The sequence below is a fragment of the Bidens hawaiensis genome, unplaced genomic scaffold (genome assembly GCF_021521415.1).
Source record: "Bidens hawaiensis isolate Kalapana, Puna unplaced genomic scaffold, B.hawaiensis_p1.1 tig00008123_1, whole genome shotgun sequence".
NCBI lineage: Eukaryota > Viridiplantae > Streptophyta > Magnoliopsida > Asterales > Asteraceae > Bidens > Bidens hawaiensis.
In genome coordinates, this window is record NW_027491577.1 from 563,836 (window position 1) to 584,159 (window position 20,324).

Genomic DNA, 20,324 nt, shown 5'->3' on the forward strand with positions numbered 1-20,324 from the left:
CGCCAAATTTCTACTCTTACTTTTTACATAGATGTTGATTGGGCTAGCTGTCCTAACACTCGTCGATCCACCTTGGATGGCATTTACTTGGGTAATTTCGTTCTTTGTCTTCCAAAAGACAAACCATGATGTCCTATACTAGTGTTGAAGCCGAGTACCGAGGGATGATCAACGTGGTGGCATAAATTTGTTGATTCGAAACCTCCTTCTTGAGTTGGGTTGACCAAGATTTACATGTGAACACATTACTAAATAATCAATTAGGCTCTTTAGCATTTCAACTTTACAAGAAAAGTGATGAGGTAGCACACATCATCTTGTACACGACTTTGAAGTGATCGAGTCAAATAGCTTCTTGCAAAACCCATGTTGACCACTTTTGTAATGATGTCCTCATCAAGCTGATAGTTAAAAGAAACATGGAGTTAGATAGATTATATATTATAAAAAACTAACCAAATTCATCATTTTGGCCCCATATTTTCAAACCCAAATGGTAAAACCAAAACCTAAACGAACCAATTGTATAAACCGAAACGCATCGGTTTTAAAACACCCAAAAAGCGACTGGTCAGTTTTTGGTTCAGTTTGAGCTCAAACACGTGCACACCCGTATTAAGCAGAATCTGAAGATTACTCGTTTGACCTGAAATCCGACCCGACCCTTACCTAACATACCTTTTTGAGCTGGTCGGTTGCATCTGGGGCAGGGACCGCTAAGTAACGAGGAAGTTGACTTTTGAACCAATGGTGCTGACGGAGCTCAGCAATTGTTATTCGTTTCATGGGATCAACAACAAGCATTCTTGGAATTAAATCACGGGCTTCGGGTGACAAATGACTTGGAAGAGTATAGATTCCTGACTGAAAAAAAAATGTCAAAAACTTTTTTAAGATCCATCAAAACAGACCACGTCCATTTTAATCGCAATAATAATTTAAATCTTTGAACAAAGCAGTTTAGCATGTGTATGCATTAGAAATACACTTTCTTGTTACCTCAAGCATTTTTCAAAAAGCTTGCACGAAATAGGCTTGTCTGTAAATAAGGCGAGCCGAGGTCGAGCCAGGGTAAGCTCGGCTCATTGGCTCGTTTTAATTATAGCCTAAATTTTAATATGTATAAACTATAACCCAAAAGTATACACAAATTGTAATATACAGAGATTATAAATTCTTTTGTTTATAAAATTATATATACGAGCTGGCTCGAGCTCAACATTTCTGCTGGTGAAGATAAACAAGCTGAGCCCAAGTCGAGCCTGACCCGTATCAGCTCAACTCGTTTACAGCCCTAGCCACCTATAAATAGAATGCAAAAGACTATAGTACCTTAATTTTATTAAATAGATTAGGAATATTTTCATTATCAAAAGGAAGAGTGCCACATAGAAGAGCATACAATATAACCCCACAACTCCACACATCTACCTCAGGGCCCGCATAAAGTTTACCCGAAACCACCTGCATATCAACTATCACCTTGTTATTACAATCTAAATCAACATTAATTAAAAACTTAAAAAAAAAAGCACATGATTTACCTCCGGAGCAGCATAATTAGGGCTTCCGCAACTTGTTCTAAGAAAATGCCCGTCTCTCATAATATTACTCTACCCAAAGTCAGCAACCTTAACATTGCCTCGTGAATCCAACAAAATATTTTCCGGCTTAAGGTCCCTGTGGACCACCATATTACGGTGACAATATTCCACACACGAGATTATCTGTTTCAATAAAGTTGCAAAGATTATAATAATATATATGATGTTAATATGGTTTTCTTCATATCAATACAGCCACAAATATTTCTACTGCTGAAATATGAGATATAACGAAGACTTTAGCAATGATCATATATGCTGGAAAATTACTAACTGGTGTTATAAAAAACATAACGCGTTGTAGAATAACCAAAAATAATAAAATAGAGTCATAATCTGAATCTATAAATATCTAAATTAAGATTATAATTTACGATTATAGTTACAGATTTCTTTGTGATTGTATTCAACACGCTAACTATATAAATAAAATTAGACAAAAAGTGTTTTGATTTTAATTCACAAATATATGTTAATTAACAAAGAAAATATTTACATGAACATACCTGCTGAAAAATTTTCCGAGCTTCATTATCATTTAGCCTTCCATTTTCGACGATATAATCAAATAGCTCCCCGGATTTCACATATTCCATAACAACATATATATCAAGGGGTGTCTCTATCACCTCATAAAGTTTTATAATATGAGGATGTACAAATAATCTACAAATTTTGATTTCTCGTCTCACTACATGCACATCACAAATAAAAGAATAATTTTTAAAATCAACAATTTAAAAAAAAAATAATTAAATGAATGAAATATGATGATACCCTTTTCCTCCATTTCAGGATTCTTCGAGTAAGAAAGAATCTTGATGGCCACTTTGTATCCAGTGAAAACATGCTCGGCCACTTTGACTTTACCAAAAGAACCATGACCGAGAGTTTTCCCAAGCTTGTAGATTTGTAATAATGTATCAACACTACCACCTCCCCTATCTGTCCCGTCCATATTTTACTGTAAAAACGTAACATATAACTCGTCACAAAACACATTTTGTCCAAAATTAAATTTTTTTTTTTTTTTTTATAAATATTTAGTGAGAATTATGAGTATAAAGATTGCAATGAAGCATAAAAGTTGCCCAAATCTTATTATTTTGAGCCTAAAATATGTAAAATGATAGTCGTCATCCAAAGAGTCAAAATTGATTAGTTTAAATTTAAATGCAGACCCAAACTAGTATCATCTGTGTAAGATATGATAATACCAAACCAAATCACCCATAGTTCAAAATCTTTATAGTTGTTGACCATGAATAATTCACATTCAAAACAATCCATACAGACCAGCTAGCCATTGAGGAATTCATTATAAGAAGTAGACAATTAATATAAACCCTAATTTTGTCTCTAAAATGATCCATAAAAAACTGAATCAATCAAATGTGAAGTAAAACACAATACTTTATTAGCTCATAAACAGTTTATGGAGAAGGGGTATCATAAATTAATTACCCCATAATAGAATAAAATAGAATATGTGAAGATGACATTTACATCAGAAGATGAGTTGTTGTTGGTGTGATTAACCAAAACCTCAAGTGGCTTTTGTTTCATTTTCAACTTAGACAACTGACAAATCAATGGTCCAGATTTATTTATTTATTTATTAAAATAACCCCTCTCCTCTCTTTTACCTGCATTTCATTTTCTTTTTCTAACTAATATTCATCTTTTTTCATACTAGAAAAGAAACATTTTATTTAATTTTTTCGGTGATGAAAATTTAGCCGATCTAATTTCCATCCACGTATATCTTCATTTTTCTTTCGCCTTGTTTCTATCATACAATACGATGCAACTGAGACATATGGGTTAAAGGTTGTGTCGCATCACAATCGTCAAGATATATGCTTTGATTGATAGCATGTCTAAAGAAAAGAAAATGTGACACGTATATAACATAGTGTCAAAAGTAGACACAAGCAATGAATTATCCATCTTTTGTTGGACGTAACTTCCGAGTTATGAAAATTGGGTCAATTAACTGAATCAATAATGAGTTATATTTAATTTATGATGGCTAACTATATTAGTAGATAAACATGGAGATATTATTTATTATTTAATTAAGAGTTTGAGTCCATCTACCAACTCAGGATCTATATAACCTCATCAAAGTTGTGATTATGTCTAGATGAGTTTGTGATTAATTTTTTACTTATATTTTTTATTCCATCAACGTTTATTTGTCTTACACGAACTTTTGTTTAATTTATATTATATCTACTCAAGGAACACGAGTCCCTTTCCATTTTAAGTGAGTCTTCTTACGCAACTATAGCAGCATCTCTTGGTGTATATATAATTAAACATACTCAATGTTATAACATTCTCAAGTGTTTGATTTTGATAAATGTTATATAACTCATAAGAGTTGTTGCAAGTACATAAATGTCAGAATGTAAATGTTAAACTTGGAACACACTTGAGGACCGTCAAGTGAACAATAATAATAATAAGACCATAGCCATAATTTCGAAAGTTGAAACTTAACATACCACAGTTACAATTTACATAATGTACTCTGATCATAATTCTCAGCCAAAATCTCACTCAAAACTCAGTATGTGATAACAAAGAACCAACAAATTCCGCATTTTTAATCCAAAAATAAAAATCTACAGCCTATATCTTCTCCTGGTACAACAATTACATTCAACAGCCTATCTTATGTTTCCTATTTTATCTTCCATTTTAGTTTTATTTACATTGCACTTCCATCATCGTTCGGTTCCCATAAAAACTCGCTTGTTTAAAAGGGAACTTAACAAACAACCTTAATGTGGGTAGGGTATGATACGATGACGAATAAACGTATACGGCTAAGTTAGTCAAGGTTAGAAATCTGTACACCGTTATGCTAGACTGTCATATGCGCCCCACGAGCAGCCAAGCGGACCCAGAATTTATGGCCAGATGGGGTCCGTATAATTCTGGGAGCAGATACAACAATGGTTTCATGGAGATCATAATGTTGATCCCTCAAAGAATCTTCAATGGTGGAGTCTTGCCTTCTTCATGGTGCTAACATTGACCAAACATATTGACTTTTTTCATCTGAGTTCTGCAAGCCCGTTATATAGAACCCATAAAATTTTCTAGTTTGACCTTTCTCATCATCAGTTGTGTTTCGGTTTCTGGTCTGGTTGGCAGCAGGCTAGCAAATTCTTCATTGACCCGACAGTTTGACTTTTCGCATGAAATCCACTTTCAAGGACTTTCTGAATATCAATTTAAGTATATTGCGTTTACTTCTCAACCGCTCTTTTTTCCACCCTCCTTTTCCATTTGAGCCTCCTTTTCTGCTTTCTTTCTTTCAACTTCAGCCTGTTTAATGTTTTCCTCATGGCATTTTCCAAATAGCCTCACAAAATTTAGAAGGGTTTGAGTAGCTGCATAATCAATAAAAGGTCTTAATGAAAATGGGCTGGGTTGGGTTGGGAGACATGTCAAAATAAGTAATTTTGTGTCTTTTGAAACGGGTCGGGTTGTGTTCTGTTGACGAGAAGCACTTTTGGTCCAAAACTATAAGATTGTTTTAGAGTTAAGTTCATTTTTCTTCCATGTGGTTCGGTCAAAATTGGCACTTCAGTCCAAATGACTCCGTTAATTTATTTTGTTATAACTTCAGGCATGTTAGTCGTTTTGTTTTAGGTATAAAGGAAGGGCATTTCAGTCTTTTTGTTTTCTGTTAAAGTAAGGGCATTTCAGTCTCTTTGTTTTACGTATAAAGTAAGGGCATTTCGGTCTTTCTTGTCTATTTGAAGTAAGGGAGTTTCAGTATTTTAGCCATTTCAGTCCACACGGATGAAAAACAACCAGTTAATGTGTTAAATATAGTTATAAAGTTTATATTACTTCAATAAAACAATAATGGTGTAATCATTTGAAACATTTTGGCTAATTTTTTACCTGTTTGACCCCCTTTTTTGTTAATTGTTTTTTTTAAATAATTTGCGTGTTAAGTGGTAATTATAAGAAGACATACCTTGTTCAAAAGGGCAACGACTAGGGTCTTCACCAAAATATTGGGCCAATGAATCAGCATTTCTATCCTGTAACCGAAACAATTTAATAAATAATCCAAAAAAGCAACTATATTGCAAGGAAAAAAAGGTGGTTTTGTGAGATAATACTGAATTTCTAGGAAAAACAATTCAAATTTTTGGGAACATGCTGTCAAAATAAACACCAACACTTAAGTGCCTATGTTAAGTTTATAATAAAATAAGGCCAGTTAAAAGCATGTTCCTAAATTAATGGTTGAATTGACAAGGATTTACCACAACGGTATAGAAATTTGTTACATTCATCACATCAGCCTCAGAATTGGCAATGAACTCCTTCAATGTCTAACAATGTGAAAATATTAATCAGAATTCAGATTAAAACATAAAATCTATTAAGAAATTCCCTATAAAATGTTTACCAACCTTATGAAAACCTTCAGATATTGGACCATCGTTTGCAGATGCATCGAGTTCTTGCTTCACTTTTTTTAATCCACTTGTAAGTGCTAGCATTTCTTCTGCTAAAGTTTTCAATTGTATCTGCAAGTTAAACCTTCAATAAGTAAACTACTAGCTGTAATCACTAACCGACACCGTTTTTTTAATTCAAACCTTTGTTGCGGATTCTAGACTAACAAGATCCTCATGGAAATCTAAAAGAGTTGGTGATTTGGCGGCAACAACCTATAGAAAGAAAAAATTTAAGTTTATGCCACGTCAGCAGTTAAGGTACATGAGTGTGAGACCAAAATGTTACCTTGCAGAGATAATGCATTAAAGTCATCCTGCTGTTTGAAGCTCGTGTATCGGTCAATTTTAAAAGACTATCTAACTTGAAACCAACTGCAGCACCTGAAAATTTAGTGTAACATGAGGAAACCTGCAAAATTATACCAATACTTTTATTTAATGCAGGTTAAGTGATGTTATTACCTCTATTAGTTCCTTGATTTAATGTATTCCCTAAATATAAAATTCTCTTAATAATTTCCTTCAATTTGACAGATCTCCGGACCTAATAAACCAACAGAACCGGATTATGTAGACATAAATTAAGATAAAACAATAGAGCTAAAGGTGAAAAATTGGACGGGTTGAATAACAGGTCAAAGTGGGTTCATGCCAAAAAAAAGGTAATTTATAAGTTTAAGCAAACACGAGTTAGGTCGGGCTAGAACGGCCCATAAAGACCTTTTTATCTATTTTTTTTTTACTTTATGAATAATCAATGTGATAAATATGATTAGAGAAACTGTATTACTAGTTTAAACTAGTAAAATGTTCTTTAATAAAGCAAGTAAGAAGCCCTGATCCTTTAGCTTAACCGATTTACGTATTTGACCTGTTAGAAATAAAAGATAACCAGAATCAACCCGTGTATATGTTAATAGGTCGAAATTTCCACCCCATTGCATTAATAATAATGAAGCACCTCGTCACATGCAGAGTTTACAATGTCTAAACTCTTCTTAAAATCTGCAAGCTGAAATAATGGAGATATGAGATGATAAAATAAACAAAGATCATGCGAACCTTCAACCCACAATCACAAACCTGTGTGTTAAACATAATTTTGAATAAGAAAACGTTTAATTTCGTCTCCATACGTGGCACCTTCATTAGCTCCAGAAAAAACTGCAACACGGTTAAATTCTTGAGTGTTATTAGGTCATGATTATGACTCTTATATAAAATTGAACCTTGACAGACTGGAGTCAATGGTAACAGAATGATAAGATAAGTTGTTCATACATGGATAATCTTAAATAAATATATATATATATATATATATATATATATATATTATGATCTTGATACTCACATGTTCACACTTGCCCAGTTTATCCTTGTCGCCTGTAAAATTCTGAACAATCACAATGCATAAGATTAATACTTTAACGGGAGAATGAAGAAAAGAAAGGTTCAGTTAGAATTAATATACTTTTCCCCTAAAATACTAATTAATACCAAGTAAATGCATCAATATGAGTGGTGGCTTCACCTTGAGTTGATCCATCTCTTCTTTTGTAGGACAAAATTTAAGAATGTTTTCTACTTGATCAACATCTAAAAGTGTTTCATCCATTGCTAAAACTGCATCCTTCAGATGACACACAAAGCTGTTATCACTATACCACATACCAAATCAAATTAACACAAACATTTTGACATAAAACCGGCACTTACCACCAGGTCAGGAAGAGGCATTTTAACCTTTGTAAGCATGATTTCCGTGTTATTAGCCCTCCTCAGATCAATCTAAAGAACACAAATAATGATATTTTTCGATTATAAGATAAAACCAAAATTATGAACAAGGTAATTAAAAGAACTAAATTGATATTGCATTACCAATTGGATTTTTTCAGGTTTTGAACTAGCAGCCTTTTTATCACTCTCTTTAGGAGCAGCTTTTATGGGGGCTATGTTGGAGAAGAGTGCCTCAAGTTCTATAATATCAAACTCTGGCGGACTACAATTCAGTTATACAGCATTAGTTGTTAGAACGAATGATGTATAAATGCATGCATGCAAACACTGGATTTCATTAAATGAAGCAATAAAAATAAGATTTTGCTTAGCAAGATTCGGTTATTTTTGCAAAAGAAAAATGAAGCAACAAATATAGAAAGCAAAGAAGAATGATGGTTACCCTTGTGCTTGCAGTTCCTCCCACAAGCTTCCTTGCATAGCCCTCGTTACCTTGCTCCAGTGTAGTGGCTTTAGGTTAGATTTTTTCACTGCAGGTCCACGACCTCTACCTGGGCCGCCACCTAATCGACCAGGTGGAGGTGGAGGGCCACCTGGAGGTCCTCGTGCTCCTCCAGGTGGTTGAGGAGGTGGAGGTGCTCCTCCAGGTAATGGAGGAGGTGGAGGTGCTCCTCCAGGTAGTAGCGGTCCTCCAAATGGCGGGGGAGGTGGTGGAGGTGGTCCTCCTGGTAGTGGAGGTGCAGGCGCTCCTCCTAGTGGTGGTGGAGGCGGCGGAGGTGGTCCTCCAAATGGTGGGGGAGGTGGACCTCCTGGTATTGGTGGAGGTGGAGGTGGAGGCACTCCTCCTGGTGTTGGAGGAGGTGGTCCTCCTGGTGGTGGCGGAGGTGGAAGAGCTCCTCCAAATGGTGGCATAGGTGGAGGTTGAGGTGGAGGTGGCGCTCCTCCAAATGGTGGCGTAGGTGGAGGTGGTTCTCCAAATGGTGGAGGAGGCAGAGGTGGCGGCGCTCCTGCGGGTGGAGGAGGCGAAGGTGCTCTTGCAGGTGGTGGAGGTGGTCCTTCAAGTGGTGGAGGAGGTTGAGGCACTCGAGGAGGTGCATGTGCATGAACACCTAGTGGAGGAGTGCCACCATAGGGCAACGGTGGTGGAGGTGGTGCCCTAAGGACTATAGGTGTAACTACCAAACCATCATGTGCAGGTTTTTTAGTTGTAGAATCATCACCAAGTGATTGGGTAGCAGGAGCTGGTAGTGGTTGTGAGAGGTTGGGCAAAGAACTTGGAGGCTGAGAAGGCAATAGTGGCAATTCTGGTGAACAGGACACCGCTGATCCGATTTCCAAATGTTTTGGCAATTCAAGTGATCCATCATTAGCTTTTGTCACTCGTTTTACATCCAAAGATGGTGGACACGAAGCTTGTTTCTTTGATCCTTTCTTCTTCTCTACTAACCGAGAATTCTTCAAGGCTGTCAACAGAGGTGGTGCACTCAAATGTCTAGAATATGGATAATGTACATGCATGGAATTCATAAACGACCCTTTATTAGACGGAATCCATCGTGACACAGCATTCGGTTTCGCCAGTCTTGCATTTTTGGGGATCTCCTTTTTTGACATTTTTCGACAAGTGGGCTCAACCTTCTTCGCCCTTTGATTCTCTTCTTTATCTTTGATGGTTTTCATTTCCTCTAATAAATCATCTGATTTCACTTCCGAGCTCTCCACTTTATCGGAGTCACCCGCACCCAACACTGTAGACTTCATATCAACCTCTTGGACTATAGTAGTCTTCGAGTCAACGTCTTTGACTATTGTGGGATTCAAATCAACAACTAGCTTCAAATCTACGCCTTTTACTAATGTGTTTTTTATGTTAACTTCTTCCACTGATTGCAGACTCGGGTCAACTTCAACATGATATGACACATGATTTTGAGGTGAAAGTAGTTCTGCTTCAAATTCTGAAATATTGTCTTCAAGTAAATCTTCAACCTCCAAGAACTCATCAGCTGAACCACTGCCAGTTGTCTCACTGCCATCAGCAGATACTCTGTCTGTGGTGATAACAGATGGTAGAGGATCAGCATCCACAAAAAGTATCTACAGATATGATCAGAAAACAATAATTTTATAAGAAAATATTCAAAATATTTGAGTAAAACAATTTAGAATGCTGTATGCATTGATAATAATTTTTGTTTGGCCCGTTTCAAATAAAACACAACATAAATTGACTCGTTTCGGGTCGAAATTGCCACCTCTAATTAGTGCATTGAAAAGTAAAAGTGAGGGACCTACCTCCGCCTTGAAGTCTTTTGGCATCTGTTCCCGGACATCCCACTTAAGATCAACTTCATCGCGAGCCAACATCAATGCATTACCCCGGATAAAAGCTGTATGGAACGTTGCTCTAAACACCACGTCCTCCTTTACATAATCATCCTCTAAATGAACGCATTCAAGAACAATATCCCCTTGAACACGACAATCAATATCTATCTTTACCAGCCGGCATTCATTCTGCAATCATAAGCTACAAGATTATATTACAGAGCAAGTTGTGTTTCCATATGTTTTCACTAGATATGGGTATTTCGACCCGTTTACAAGGGGTCAATTTAAGTTATATTTTATATCTAACAAGTAAACAAAAACACTCAAAAGAAAACGGGTCAAATGGGTAACATGATTAAAGTTGACCAAAGTGTTATCTATATTCAAACAATAAGATTTTTACAGAGTCAACATAACTTCTGTACTAGAAACATTCTGAAACAAACACTGTTTTGGGTTTGACCAGTTACCCATCCGGCTCGTTTTGCCACATCTAGTTTTCATTAACAAGGAAGCAAACATTTTACCATTCGATAACAGCGAACATGCTTCTTGGTGTTTGAGGTTGGCGTCAAGGTGGAAAATAAAAGCTTACAGCTTTTATCAGATTCTGTTGAAAACGGGTCACGGCCATATATACGGATAATGGGCCGGCAACCCTTTCCGCCAATTAGCGGAAGGAAGCGAAGTATAACACAATCCATAGCTAAATGTGCTTCTTCAGGTGGCCAATCAATCCCTAAATTTCTCTTGGTGACATACTGAAGATATCTCAGCTGTGACGGTTGAGGATTTAATTGCAATAAAATATTAAAGAGCTCGGGTGGAGCTTGTTTATATACCATTTCTAGTGTTTTTTGTTCACCTGTATACTGTTTGCTAAATAAAAGAAGCCCTGCAAGCATAAACGCAAGAACGGGCCAGCCTCCTCTTTCGCAATGCATTAGAAGCACGTTTTTTTGGTCCGAAAGCGAAAGCCAGTTTTCACATGACTGCAAGAAAAGACAGACAGCTTCTAATGGTAACATGGGACACCCTTCATGGTGCCAAGGGTACTCTGTGAGTTTCATATCACGTTCGGATAGTATAGCCGAGATTCGGGTCGTTTGGTGATGTGGTTGTTTGAAGTTGAAAAGCATGAAAGAAGAATCAGGATAGTATTGTTGAACCTGAGCTAGAATGGCATTGATGTAAGCTTTGTATGCATCTGGTTTCAGCACATTAGTTGAGAAGCAGCAATCAAAGACTGCAAGTGAAATAAATAAAAGAAAAAAAGTTAGATAATATGACATAATTAGGGGCTGCTTGGATGTACGTATGTTTTGAAAATCAAAATTGTTTAATCATCAAGGAACTTGTTACATGATGAAATTGCACTAATTTTGAAGTTATTTTACTAATCTCGTGAAATTAACGTTAAAAGTGGCAGAAGGCTAATCAGGCATCATGTGGTGACGTTGATAGCCGAAAGACCAGGATACATGCACCAATCGGTCGGTGTCCCGATGATTGAGTGTTATATGCCTTATGTCCAAGGCTTGATGCAAAACTATTATCGAGCCGATAGTCTCGCCGGAAGCATTCTCTCTATTCCTACAGGGTAGAGGTAAGGCTATCTACGTCTTACTCTCTTCACACCCTACCATAGCTTTGCTATTGGTGGGATATACTGAGTAATTATGATGATGATGAACTTGTTAGATGAGAATTAATATGCATGCATTATCATCATCGGACAACTTGTTACATGGGAATTAATCTTCATTGAATTGAACATAAGTAAGTAAACACTAGAGCCCCAATATAACAACGTACGTACCAATTAGAAGCTAAATTGGTAAGTATGAAGTAAAAATTACATCGAAAATCAAATCCAAGTGCAAATGATTGGATGATGATTATAATTATAATTATATATAAAATGAATGAATGATAATATGAATATACGTACTGAAAACCCTGTCGGTGATCTCAAGGAGGTGGTCCGGTGGCTTACGATAGAACAACCGTCTCAACAGCGCCATGCCGTTTAATTAATTCGCCAAATTAATTCAATTGCCAGGGATACTCATCAACTATTATATTATATATTTTCTGATTCATTCAGGTAATTTAACATCAATGTCTTCTCAGTCACTGAAAGAAGATTATTATTATTACTGTTGTTAGGGTTTGTCAAATTAATTGCCGATCCAACATGCAACTCTCTCTCTCTCCATATATATATATATATCTATTCATCATTCATTTCAGCTACCTTTTCTCTTTTTTATTATTATTATTATTATTATTAGTATTGTGGCTGCTGCTGCATTAAAACCTGTCGTGTCTTCGGACGGACGGGGTGAGTCAACTAGGTTTTACTTGGAACGTCAAGCAAAACTCGGATGCCAACGTGGATCCCGATCATGTCAACATAGTTGGCCTAAGTGGGATGGCAAGGGGCGACGTGTTCGCGCAGTGAGATAGCTTAACGTTCGAAAAAAAATATTAAAAGGAAAAAATAATATAAGTCTATGACTAATAATTTTTTATTCAATTCAATGTCTTTTATAGTCCGAGAGTGGTACACACTACACAATTTTTTATAAAAAGACACATTTTTTATTATTAAAATTAAGAGTATTAGTCTATGACTAATAATGATTTTATTTTTTTTAGTCAACTGAATTTTATAGTCCGAGAGTGGTAAACACGTTCTAGAAAATATTCATCGGAATAGTTTTTTTTTTTTTTTTTTTTTTGTTCAAATAGGTATTTATGTTCATTTTAATTATTTTTTGAAGTTGCTAATAGATAATAGAGTTAATTATTAAGGTGAATTTACTACCCACCGAAAGATACAAACTTAGAAACCTCGTATCAAAGTTATGTATGAGCTTTCAATCATTTTAATCTTCTGATCTACTTTACTCTACTTCATTATCGTTTGACTTCTTCGTCTTCTTCTTTTATTGACATTCTCAGTTGCTAAATTCCTCATCGACATTCAAATGTTTGAACAACTTACAAAGATGATACCGGTGAAGTATGAGGGATTTGAGAATAAACGGGGTTGAGAGAACTAAACTTGTACTAGAGGAGGTTTAGGTATAACTTTTTTTGATGGATTTTTTTCCCGTTTACGATGGACCATGTAATCAAGATAAGACTTAGAAGAACCATAATTGTTTCTTTTTTTCCTCTGAACACCCTTTGTTTGATGACCAGAATGTAACCCCAACCTGTTTTCGCTTAAGTTCATCATGGGGGTTCGTTTAGGAATTTCTCATGGCAATGATATATATGTCTATGTTAGATTATGCTTTAATGGTTTCTTAAAGTGTATGTATATATATTTATATATATATATATATGTTTAAGTTCAGGAGAGAAGTCGTTTAATTTATTGCAAGTATGAGAAATCACTTCAACCAATCAAATTTTTTCTATTTGTTTTCCCTTTTAATTAAATATAGGGTTATAATGGTAAACATCTTAATTGCTTTATATGGTAACAATTAATGGTTTTTTGGAAGTTTTAATTTTTTATAACAATTATATTATATATCTATTAATTTAAAACTTAGGAAACGTATGATTATGGATTTGATTATAGTTATCATATCCAATTATTTTTTATTTTTTTATATAAATTATTAATCTTCATTCATTCATAAATACTCACCCCCCTACATTACCCTACACATACTACCTATATACCATACACGTAGCTCAATAAAATCCTACACTATAATAAACAAAAATATTTTTACCAACCACTACTATAATACATACACTATCTTACACCATTCAAACACGGTTATTGTCAGCTAAAATGATTTAATACTAGGTTACCATACACATATATAACCTCCAAAATTTCCTACACAGTACCATTACTAAATAAAAACCTACACCGATCACAATATTAACCTACACATACAAAATTACTTTATGTTATTACCTACACAAATCACAATATTAACCTACACATACATAACCTACCAACTTTCCTACACATTACCATAAAACTCATACACACACATCCTCACAAAGTCCCTACACGTACACATCCTACATAATAATTTATGTGAGGATATTTGTAGATGGTATAGTGTAAAAGTTTAGTATATGTAGATTAGTTTCTTGTGTTGGTGTTTTAAAATATTTGTTATTTTATTTAAGGCAACTGTTTTTCTTTTAATTTTATGAACATCCCATTAGTTTCTAAATCATACATGATCACATTGTGTTTCTGTAATTTTATTAAAATATAAGAATATTTAAAGGTGTAGTTAATATAATTTATTAAATTGTAGTTAATGTAACTTATTAAGATGTATGTTCCTTTAATATGCCTAGACATAAAAGACTAAAATGCTCATTCCAACTTAAAACCATTGACTTGACTTTCTTATTTATTACAAATATGCCATTGTTATCATCTACCGTTTATTAACAAAATCAATGGCTCATATTTATTTCTCGCATTTCTCGCAAAAAAACAACTTCTCTCCTGAACAATCCCATATATATATATATATATATGTTTGATTTCTTTTGAGAACCACTTTGAGTTTTAAGAGCTCGAAAGAACTCAACGCAACAATTTTTTTTTTTGAATTTGTTTTTACACATATATAATATGTAAGTGTAAATAACGTAAAAAAATTACAGTATTTTTTTACACATGTGTAACTAACTTTTAAACTTGTGTAATCATAAAAAATATTTATTCTCTCTCCTGATTAACTTTTTAATCAGATTTATTGTTAGCCACATATTTCATACTCATTTAATAAAATGTGTGGTCCATATTGAGTTTTTAAAGTTCTTACAACTTATCAAGGTTCTCAAAATATCCCTCTCCTCTCTCTCTCTCTATATATATATATATATATATATATACACACACACACACATATAAAGAGCAAGGTTATAATAAGAAGTATTTTTTTCTAAAAAGTGTAAGAAGTGATTTTAACCATTAGATCTAATATACTACATAAGGACAAGATTGTAAACAACCATGCCATGTTAATTATGGAATTTAATTATAATGTCTATATCTTTCCTTATAACCCGGCCAAACACATTAAATACATATTTAATATTAACATAAACACACTAATTCGTATAAACACACTAATCCGGTGTAACATTAACTACATACTCATACTTTCAAAAACACACCAATTTCAAATCTAACAGAAACACACCAGTTTCATATATGTGGGTGTATGAGGGGAGCGCTTTTTTTACTACTGAGTGGTGATGACCGGAAAAGGAAGAATGGTGGTGGTTAACGGTGGTTCATAGTGGATGGTGGTGGTTTGTGGTAGGTTATGGAAGTGTTTTCTCTCTCACATGTGACTAATTAATTTGATTGTTTATATACAAATTTAATATAACACAGTAGACGATAATGCCTATGGAGTGTAATAAAACAATTACAATAATAGAACACACCTAAGAAAAACACTACAGTGAACCACAACCATTGGATCATTAGATCCAATGCTCTAGATCTCTTTCTACACTTCCTAGAAATACATTACTTTTTAGTATAACCTCACCACATATATATATGTATATATATATATATATATAGGCAGAGGATCATGAGAGAACTCCATTTTATGGAGAGAACTAGAGAATTAATAATGAAGTATTTTTAATTTAATTAAGAAAAATATTTTTATAATTTTTTTCTTTCATCCTTCTTATTTGTTGTTATTCTTCACCACAAAAAAAAAACTAAAAATAAAAAAAATTAACGAGTAATGCATATATGCAATACACCGACTTTTTTTATAATGCATATGTGCAATAGTGTGCATTTTGATATTTGAAATAGTGTTGAATATCATATATATATATAGTTGTTTGTATTGTTTATTTGCAATAGTGTTATATTATATACAAAAATAAAAAAATCGATATAGTGCATATGTGCATTAGTGTTGTATTACATATATGCGATAATGTGTTTTGCATACAATTATTACTGTCGTATTTGCATATATTCAATAGTGTATATTGGATAATGCAATTGTGTTGTATTATATGCAATAAAACACTATTGTATATATGCAATAGGCATTAGTGCACATATGCACTATAGTACTACACCGACAAGTTTTTTTTTTTTTTGTATCAATATCATCTTATTAGAATGAGGAAAGAAAAAAAAATCATAAAATAATTTTTTTAAATAGTTAAAAATAATTCTTTACTGGTTCTCTAGTTATTTCTTTAAGAGGAGTTCTCTCTAGATCTCACCCATATATATATATATATAGGGGGGCATTATTGTACAAAGTGAAATTTCATACTAAACGTGCGAATCATAGAAGTTAGCGGTGACAATTATGTAAATAATTTGAACTTACCTTTTTCCACATAAAACCCATTTTCATCGATATCAAGCATCAAAATCCAGACACATTCACGCCAAACCCAAACAAATCTCTCAAAACTATCTACAATCATCAATCGGACGCAAATTCCATTTAATAAGGATGCCGATGAAAGATAAATTCCATTTTTCTGATCATATGTTTGCGTGTTCGTATAGCTAGGGTTTAGGCCGATAAAAAATTGATTGAAAAACTATAATGTTTAATGCACTTTCTAGATATTCATACAAATACAAATGCAAAAGCCCCGGATTATAGTGAACGAAGAAGCAAATAATACCATGATAGCTAGACCAACAGGTAATTACTCTATTTGTTTATTTTACAACTTTTTCAAGTAGTGTAATTATCATAATATAACCATCAAAACTGGTCATAGTGTAATTACATAGAGTAATTAGTTGTTTTTTTTTGTGCAACTTGTACGTTTATGGCTTCTGTAATATGTTCTTAGGCTGTAGTGTAATTATTTTCATGACTAGAGTAATTTTCATAGTTGTTGTGTATATAGTGTATTTATTATTGCATAAGTAGAGTAATTATTAACATGTGTTCTAAGTAGTTGTTTTTTGTGTGCACCTTGTCTGTTTATAGCTTTTGTAATATGTTCTTAGGCTATAGTGTAATTATTTTCATGAATAGAGTATTTTTCATAGTTGTTTGTAGTTGTTGTGTATATAGTATGTATAAGTAGAGTAATTATTAACATGTGTTCTAAGTAGCTGTTTGTAATGTTAATTAAATAGTGAAAAGGAGGAAGAGTGAAAGAATATCCGTGAAAATGGCTTGTAAGTTTTCCAATGATGAATCTTCACCTATTGTTTTAGGTGATGATTGAGAAGAAGCTACAGATGCAAAGATTAGAGTGCAAAAAAGGCTGCTGGTAAAGAAAATGAGGTTAAGAAGGATGTAGTGAAGAAGAAACAGAAGCAAAAATAAGATACGATAAAGAAAGATGTTGGGAATAAACAAAAGAAGGATATGGTAAAGAAGGATGTGGGGAAGAAACGGAAGCAGTTGGTTGACTCAGGTGATGATTTTGGATCATCAAACAAACGTTCTAAGAGAAGTATTACAGAGCCAATCCCTAGGAAGCCATTTATGGATTTTGAAAACAAGAGACTGAAATTGCGTTGCAACCCGGGCAAGTTTATTGATGTAATAAAATCATAATCTGAAAAACAAACTGAAGCAGTCAAAGAAATGGGATTTGATAGTATACTATCCTTCAACATAGTTGCTACCCCTGCACGTTTAGCATATTGGCTACTCGTGAATTATGATGAAGATATAAATGAGCTCAATATAGAGAATCGTATAATCAAAATAACACCTTCACTTGCAAAGGAATGCATGGGGATTCCGATTGGGTCTTTAACAGTTTTTGAAAAGAACAAACCAAGAAAAGGTGCGGATGATAGAACGGATGAGTTCAAAAACCAATTTGAAGAAACTAGGATAAGTGTTTATAAAGTGAAAGAGACAGTTGAAAAAACTTCAGAAGGTGGACGTCTTTTTAATACTAACTTTCTTGTCATATTTACAACTATGCTGGGATTAATAACCAAGTCTTCAACAGTTAATCAAGGATTCATTAGGGGGATTGAAAATGATTCAGATATATGCAATATGAATTGACATGAATACATGATTGATTTATTAAATAGAACAAAAAGAGCATGGAAGGGTGTTAACGATCAATATTGTGGGCCAATATCATTACTACTTGTATGGTATAATACTAGAAGTAACTACTAATATACATAATGTTTATTTTTAATACAAACTTTCTTGTCATAACAATGTTTATTTATGTATGACAGTTATTGTTTGCGCATGAGTATCAAAAAGGGCATGGGATTAAAGTTCAAAACCTGCAATAAAGTATATCACAACAACGGTGGATGCAATAGAAGAAACACTTTTTAAAGATGAAGGAATAGACGGAAATGAAGTGGAAAACGAGAATGAATTGGAAAACGAAAATGAAGTGCAAAACGAGAATGAAGTGGAAAACGAGAATGAAGTGGAAAATGAGATTGAGAATGGAACATATAATGAAAATGAAGGTACGTTATTTGTACATAACTACACTATCATTTAACATGTTAATGAGTGTTGTTTCACTTAATAAACAAAAAGTTAATTTTATAGATGTTGATTGATACTCATTAAACCTGGGATTTTAAGTTGGACCAAGCACACAAGAATATACTGATGGTTGAATTACCACACCAATGGAATTAAAATTAACAGGAATCTCAGCCTACTTAGGCTCAAACTACATATATGGGTGCAATCAGAGTTATACAAAAGAAGAAAAGGTAATAGTTACACTAACTAATATTATAATTATGAGTGAAAAAATATATTTATGATTACATTTAATTTTGTATACATGTATAAATAAACTGAACAGAAATCTTGGAAAAATCAAGAAGATAGTTGGTGATATAAAGGAAATGATCAAACAAGGAGAATCTAAGTATTTGTGGAACGATGAGATCAAAGAAATATGTAACAACCAAGAAGGAAATTGTTTGGAAAGAAGTTTTCGAAACTGAAAATGTTGAAGATGGAGATATTGGCCATGATATGAATGAAGATGATGTGAATGTGATTAGTATGAATAATGATGGTGGAGCAGCGGAAGGTATGAAAAAACTAATATGGAGGATCTTGAACATTTATTCCCGCCATGCTCAACATTCAAATCAACAATATCAATGTTCCCGCCTACAACTCTGCCGCCATCATTAACAGTTCCCGCCAAATCGGGAGGATCTTGAACATTTGTTCCTTCAACATTATCAAAATGGTTTATTTTTAATTTTGTAGAGTAATTATGTGAATTGAAATATATTAGCTTTTTCATACCTTCAACTGCTCCACCATCATCATTCAAACTAATCACATTCACATCATCTTCATTCATATCATGGCCAATATTTCCATCTTCAACATTTTCAGTTTCGAAATCTTCTTTCCAAACAATTTCCTTCTTCCAGTTGTTACACATTTCTTTGATCTCGTCGTTCCACAAATACGTAGATTCTCTTTGTTTGACCATTTCCTTAATATCACAAACTATCATCTTGAACTTTCCAAGATTTTTGTTCAGTTTATTTATCCATGTATACAAAATTAAATGTAATCATAAATATATTTTTTCACTCATAATTATAATATTAGTTAGTGTAACTATTACCTTTTCTTCTTTTGTATAACTCTGATTGCACCCCTTTCTGTAGTTTGAGCCCAAGTAGGCTGAGATTTCTGTTAATTTTAATTCCATTGGTGTGAGAATTCAACCATCAGTATATTCTTGTGTGCTTGGTCCAACTTAAAATCCCAGGTTTAATGAGTGTCAATCATCATCTACAAAATTAACTTTTTGTTTATTAAGTGAAACAACACTCATTAACATGTTAAATGATAGTGTAGTTATGTACAAATAACGTACCTTCATTTTCATTGTAAGGCCCCGAACCCGGTAGCCTTACTTTAGCGTCGGATTTACTCATAAACACAGTTCTTACAAATCAGAGTTCATTAAAACTTCGCGGAGTATAAAAGCTTTCATTAAACATTTCATAACAAAACACGTCTTGTCTTAAAACATCATGTTGTCTTTCAAAATAAAACGAAACATTAACTTAAAAGTCTTGAGTCTTCCGATGCCAGCCTCTTATTCTGTGCCACGTGTCTCCTCAAGCGAGCTGCCTCTTCCTACTCACCTGCGTGCATACTAAAAG

General features: G+C 33.8%; 1 protein-coding gene and 1 pseudogene across 2 annotated transcripts; both read right to left on the reverse strand.

The window, feature by feature from the left end:
* Positions 1-269: 269 nt before the first annotated feature.
* On the reverse strand, positions 270-2,568 carry LOC143637075 (SNF1-related protein kinase catalytic subunit alpha KIN10-like; annotated as a pseudogene). The gene is made up of 6 exons (XR_013154368.1): positions 2,382-2,568; positions 2,111-2,295; positions 1,545-1,727; positions 1,333-1,464; positions 679-864; positions 270-401 (listed from the first exon to the last, which is right to left on the reverse strand). The product of XR_013154368.1 is annotated as an SNF1-related protein kinase catalytic subunit alpha KIN10-like (transcript).
* A 2,005-nt stretch (positions 2,569-4,573) lies between these two features.
* LOC143637076 (formin-like protein 20) lies at positions 4,574-12,192 on the reverse strand. The gene is made up of 17 exons (XM_077104534.1): positions 12,120-12,192; positions 10,696-11,414; positions 10,133-10,354; positions 8,280-9,934; positions 7,979-8,099; positions 7,814-7,885; positions 7,629-7,727; positions 7,449-7,490; positions 7,181-7,261; positions 7,059-7,109; positions 6,560-6,641; positions 6,384-6,478; positions 6,239-6,310; positions 6,050-6,166; positions 5,900-5,968; positions 5,605-5,671; positions 4,574-5,008 (listed from the first exon to the last, which is right to left on the reverse strand). The coding sequence occupies exons 1-17, from the start codon at positions 12,190-12,192 to the stop codon at positions 4,872-4,874; spliced, it is 3,774 nt and encodes a 1,257-aa protein (XP_076960649.1). The 3' UTR covers positions 4,574-4,871.
* Between the last annotated feature and the right edge of the window lie 8,132 nt (positions 12,193-20,324).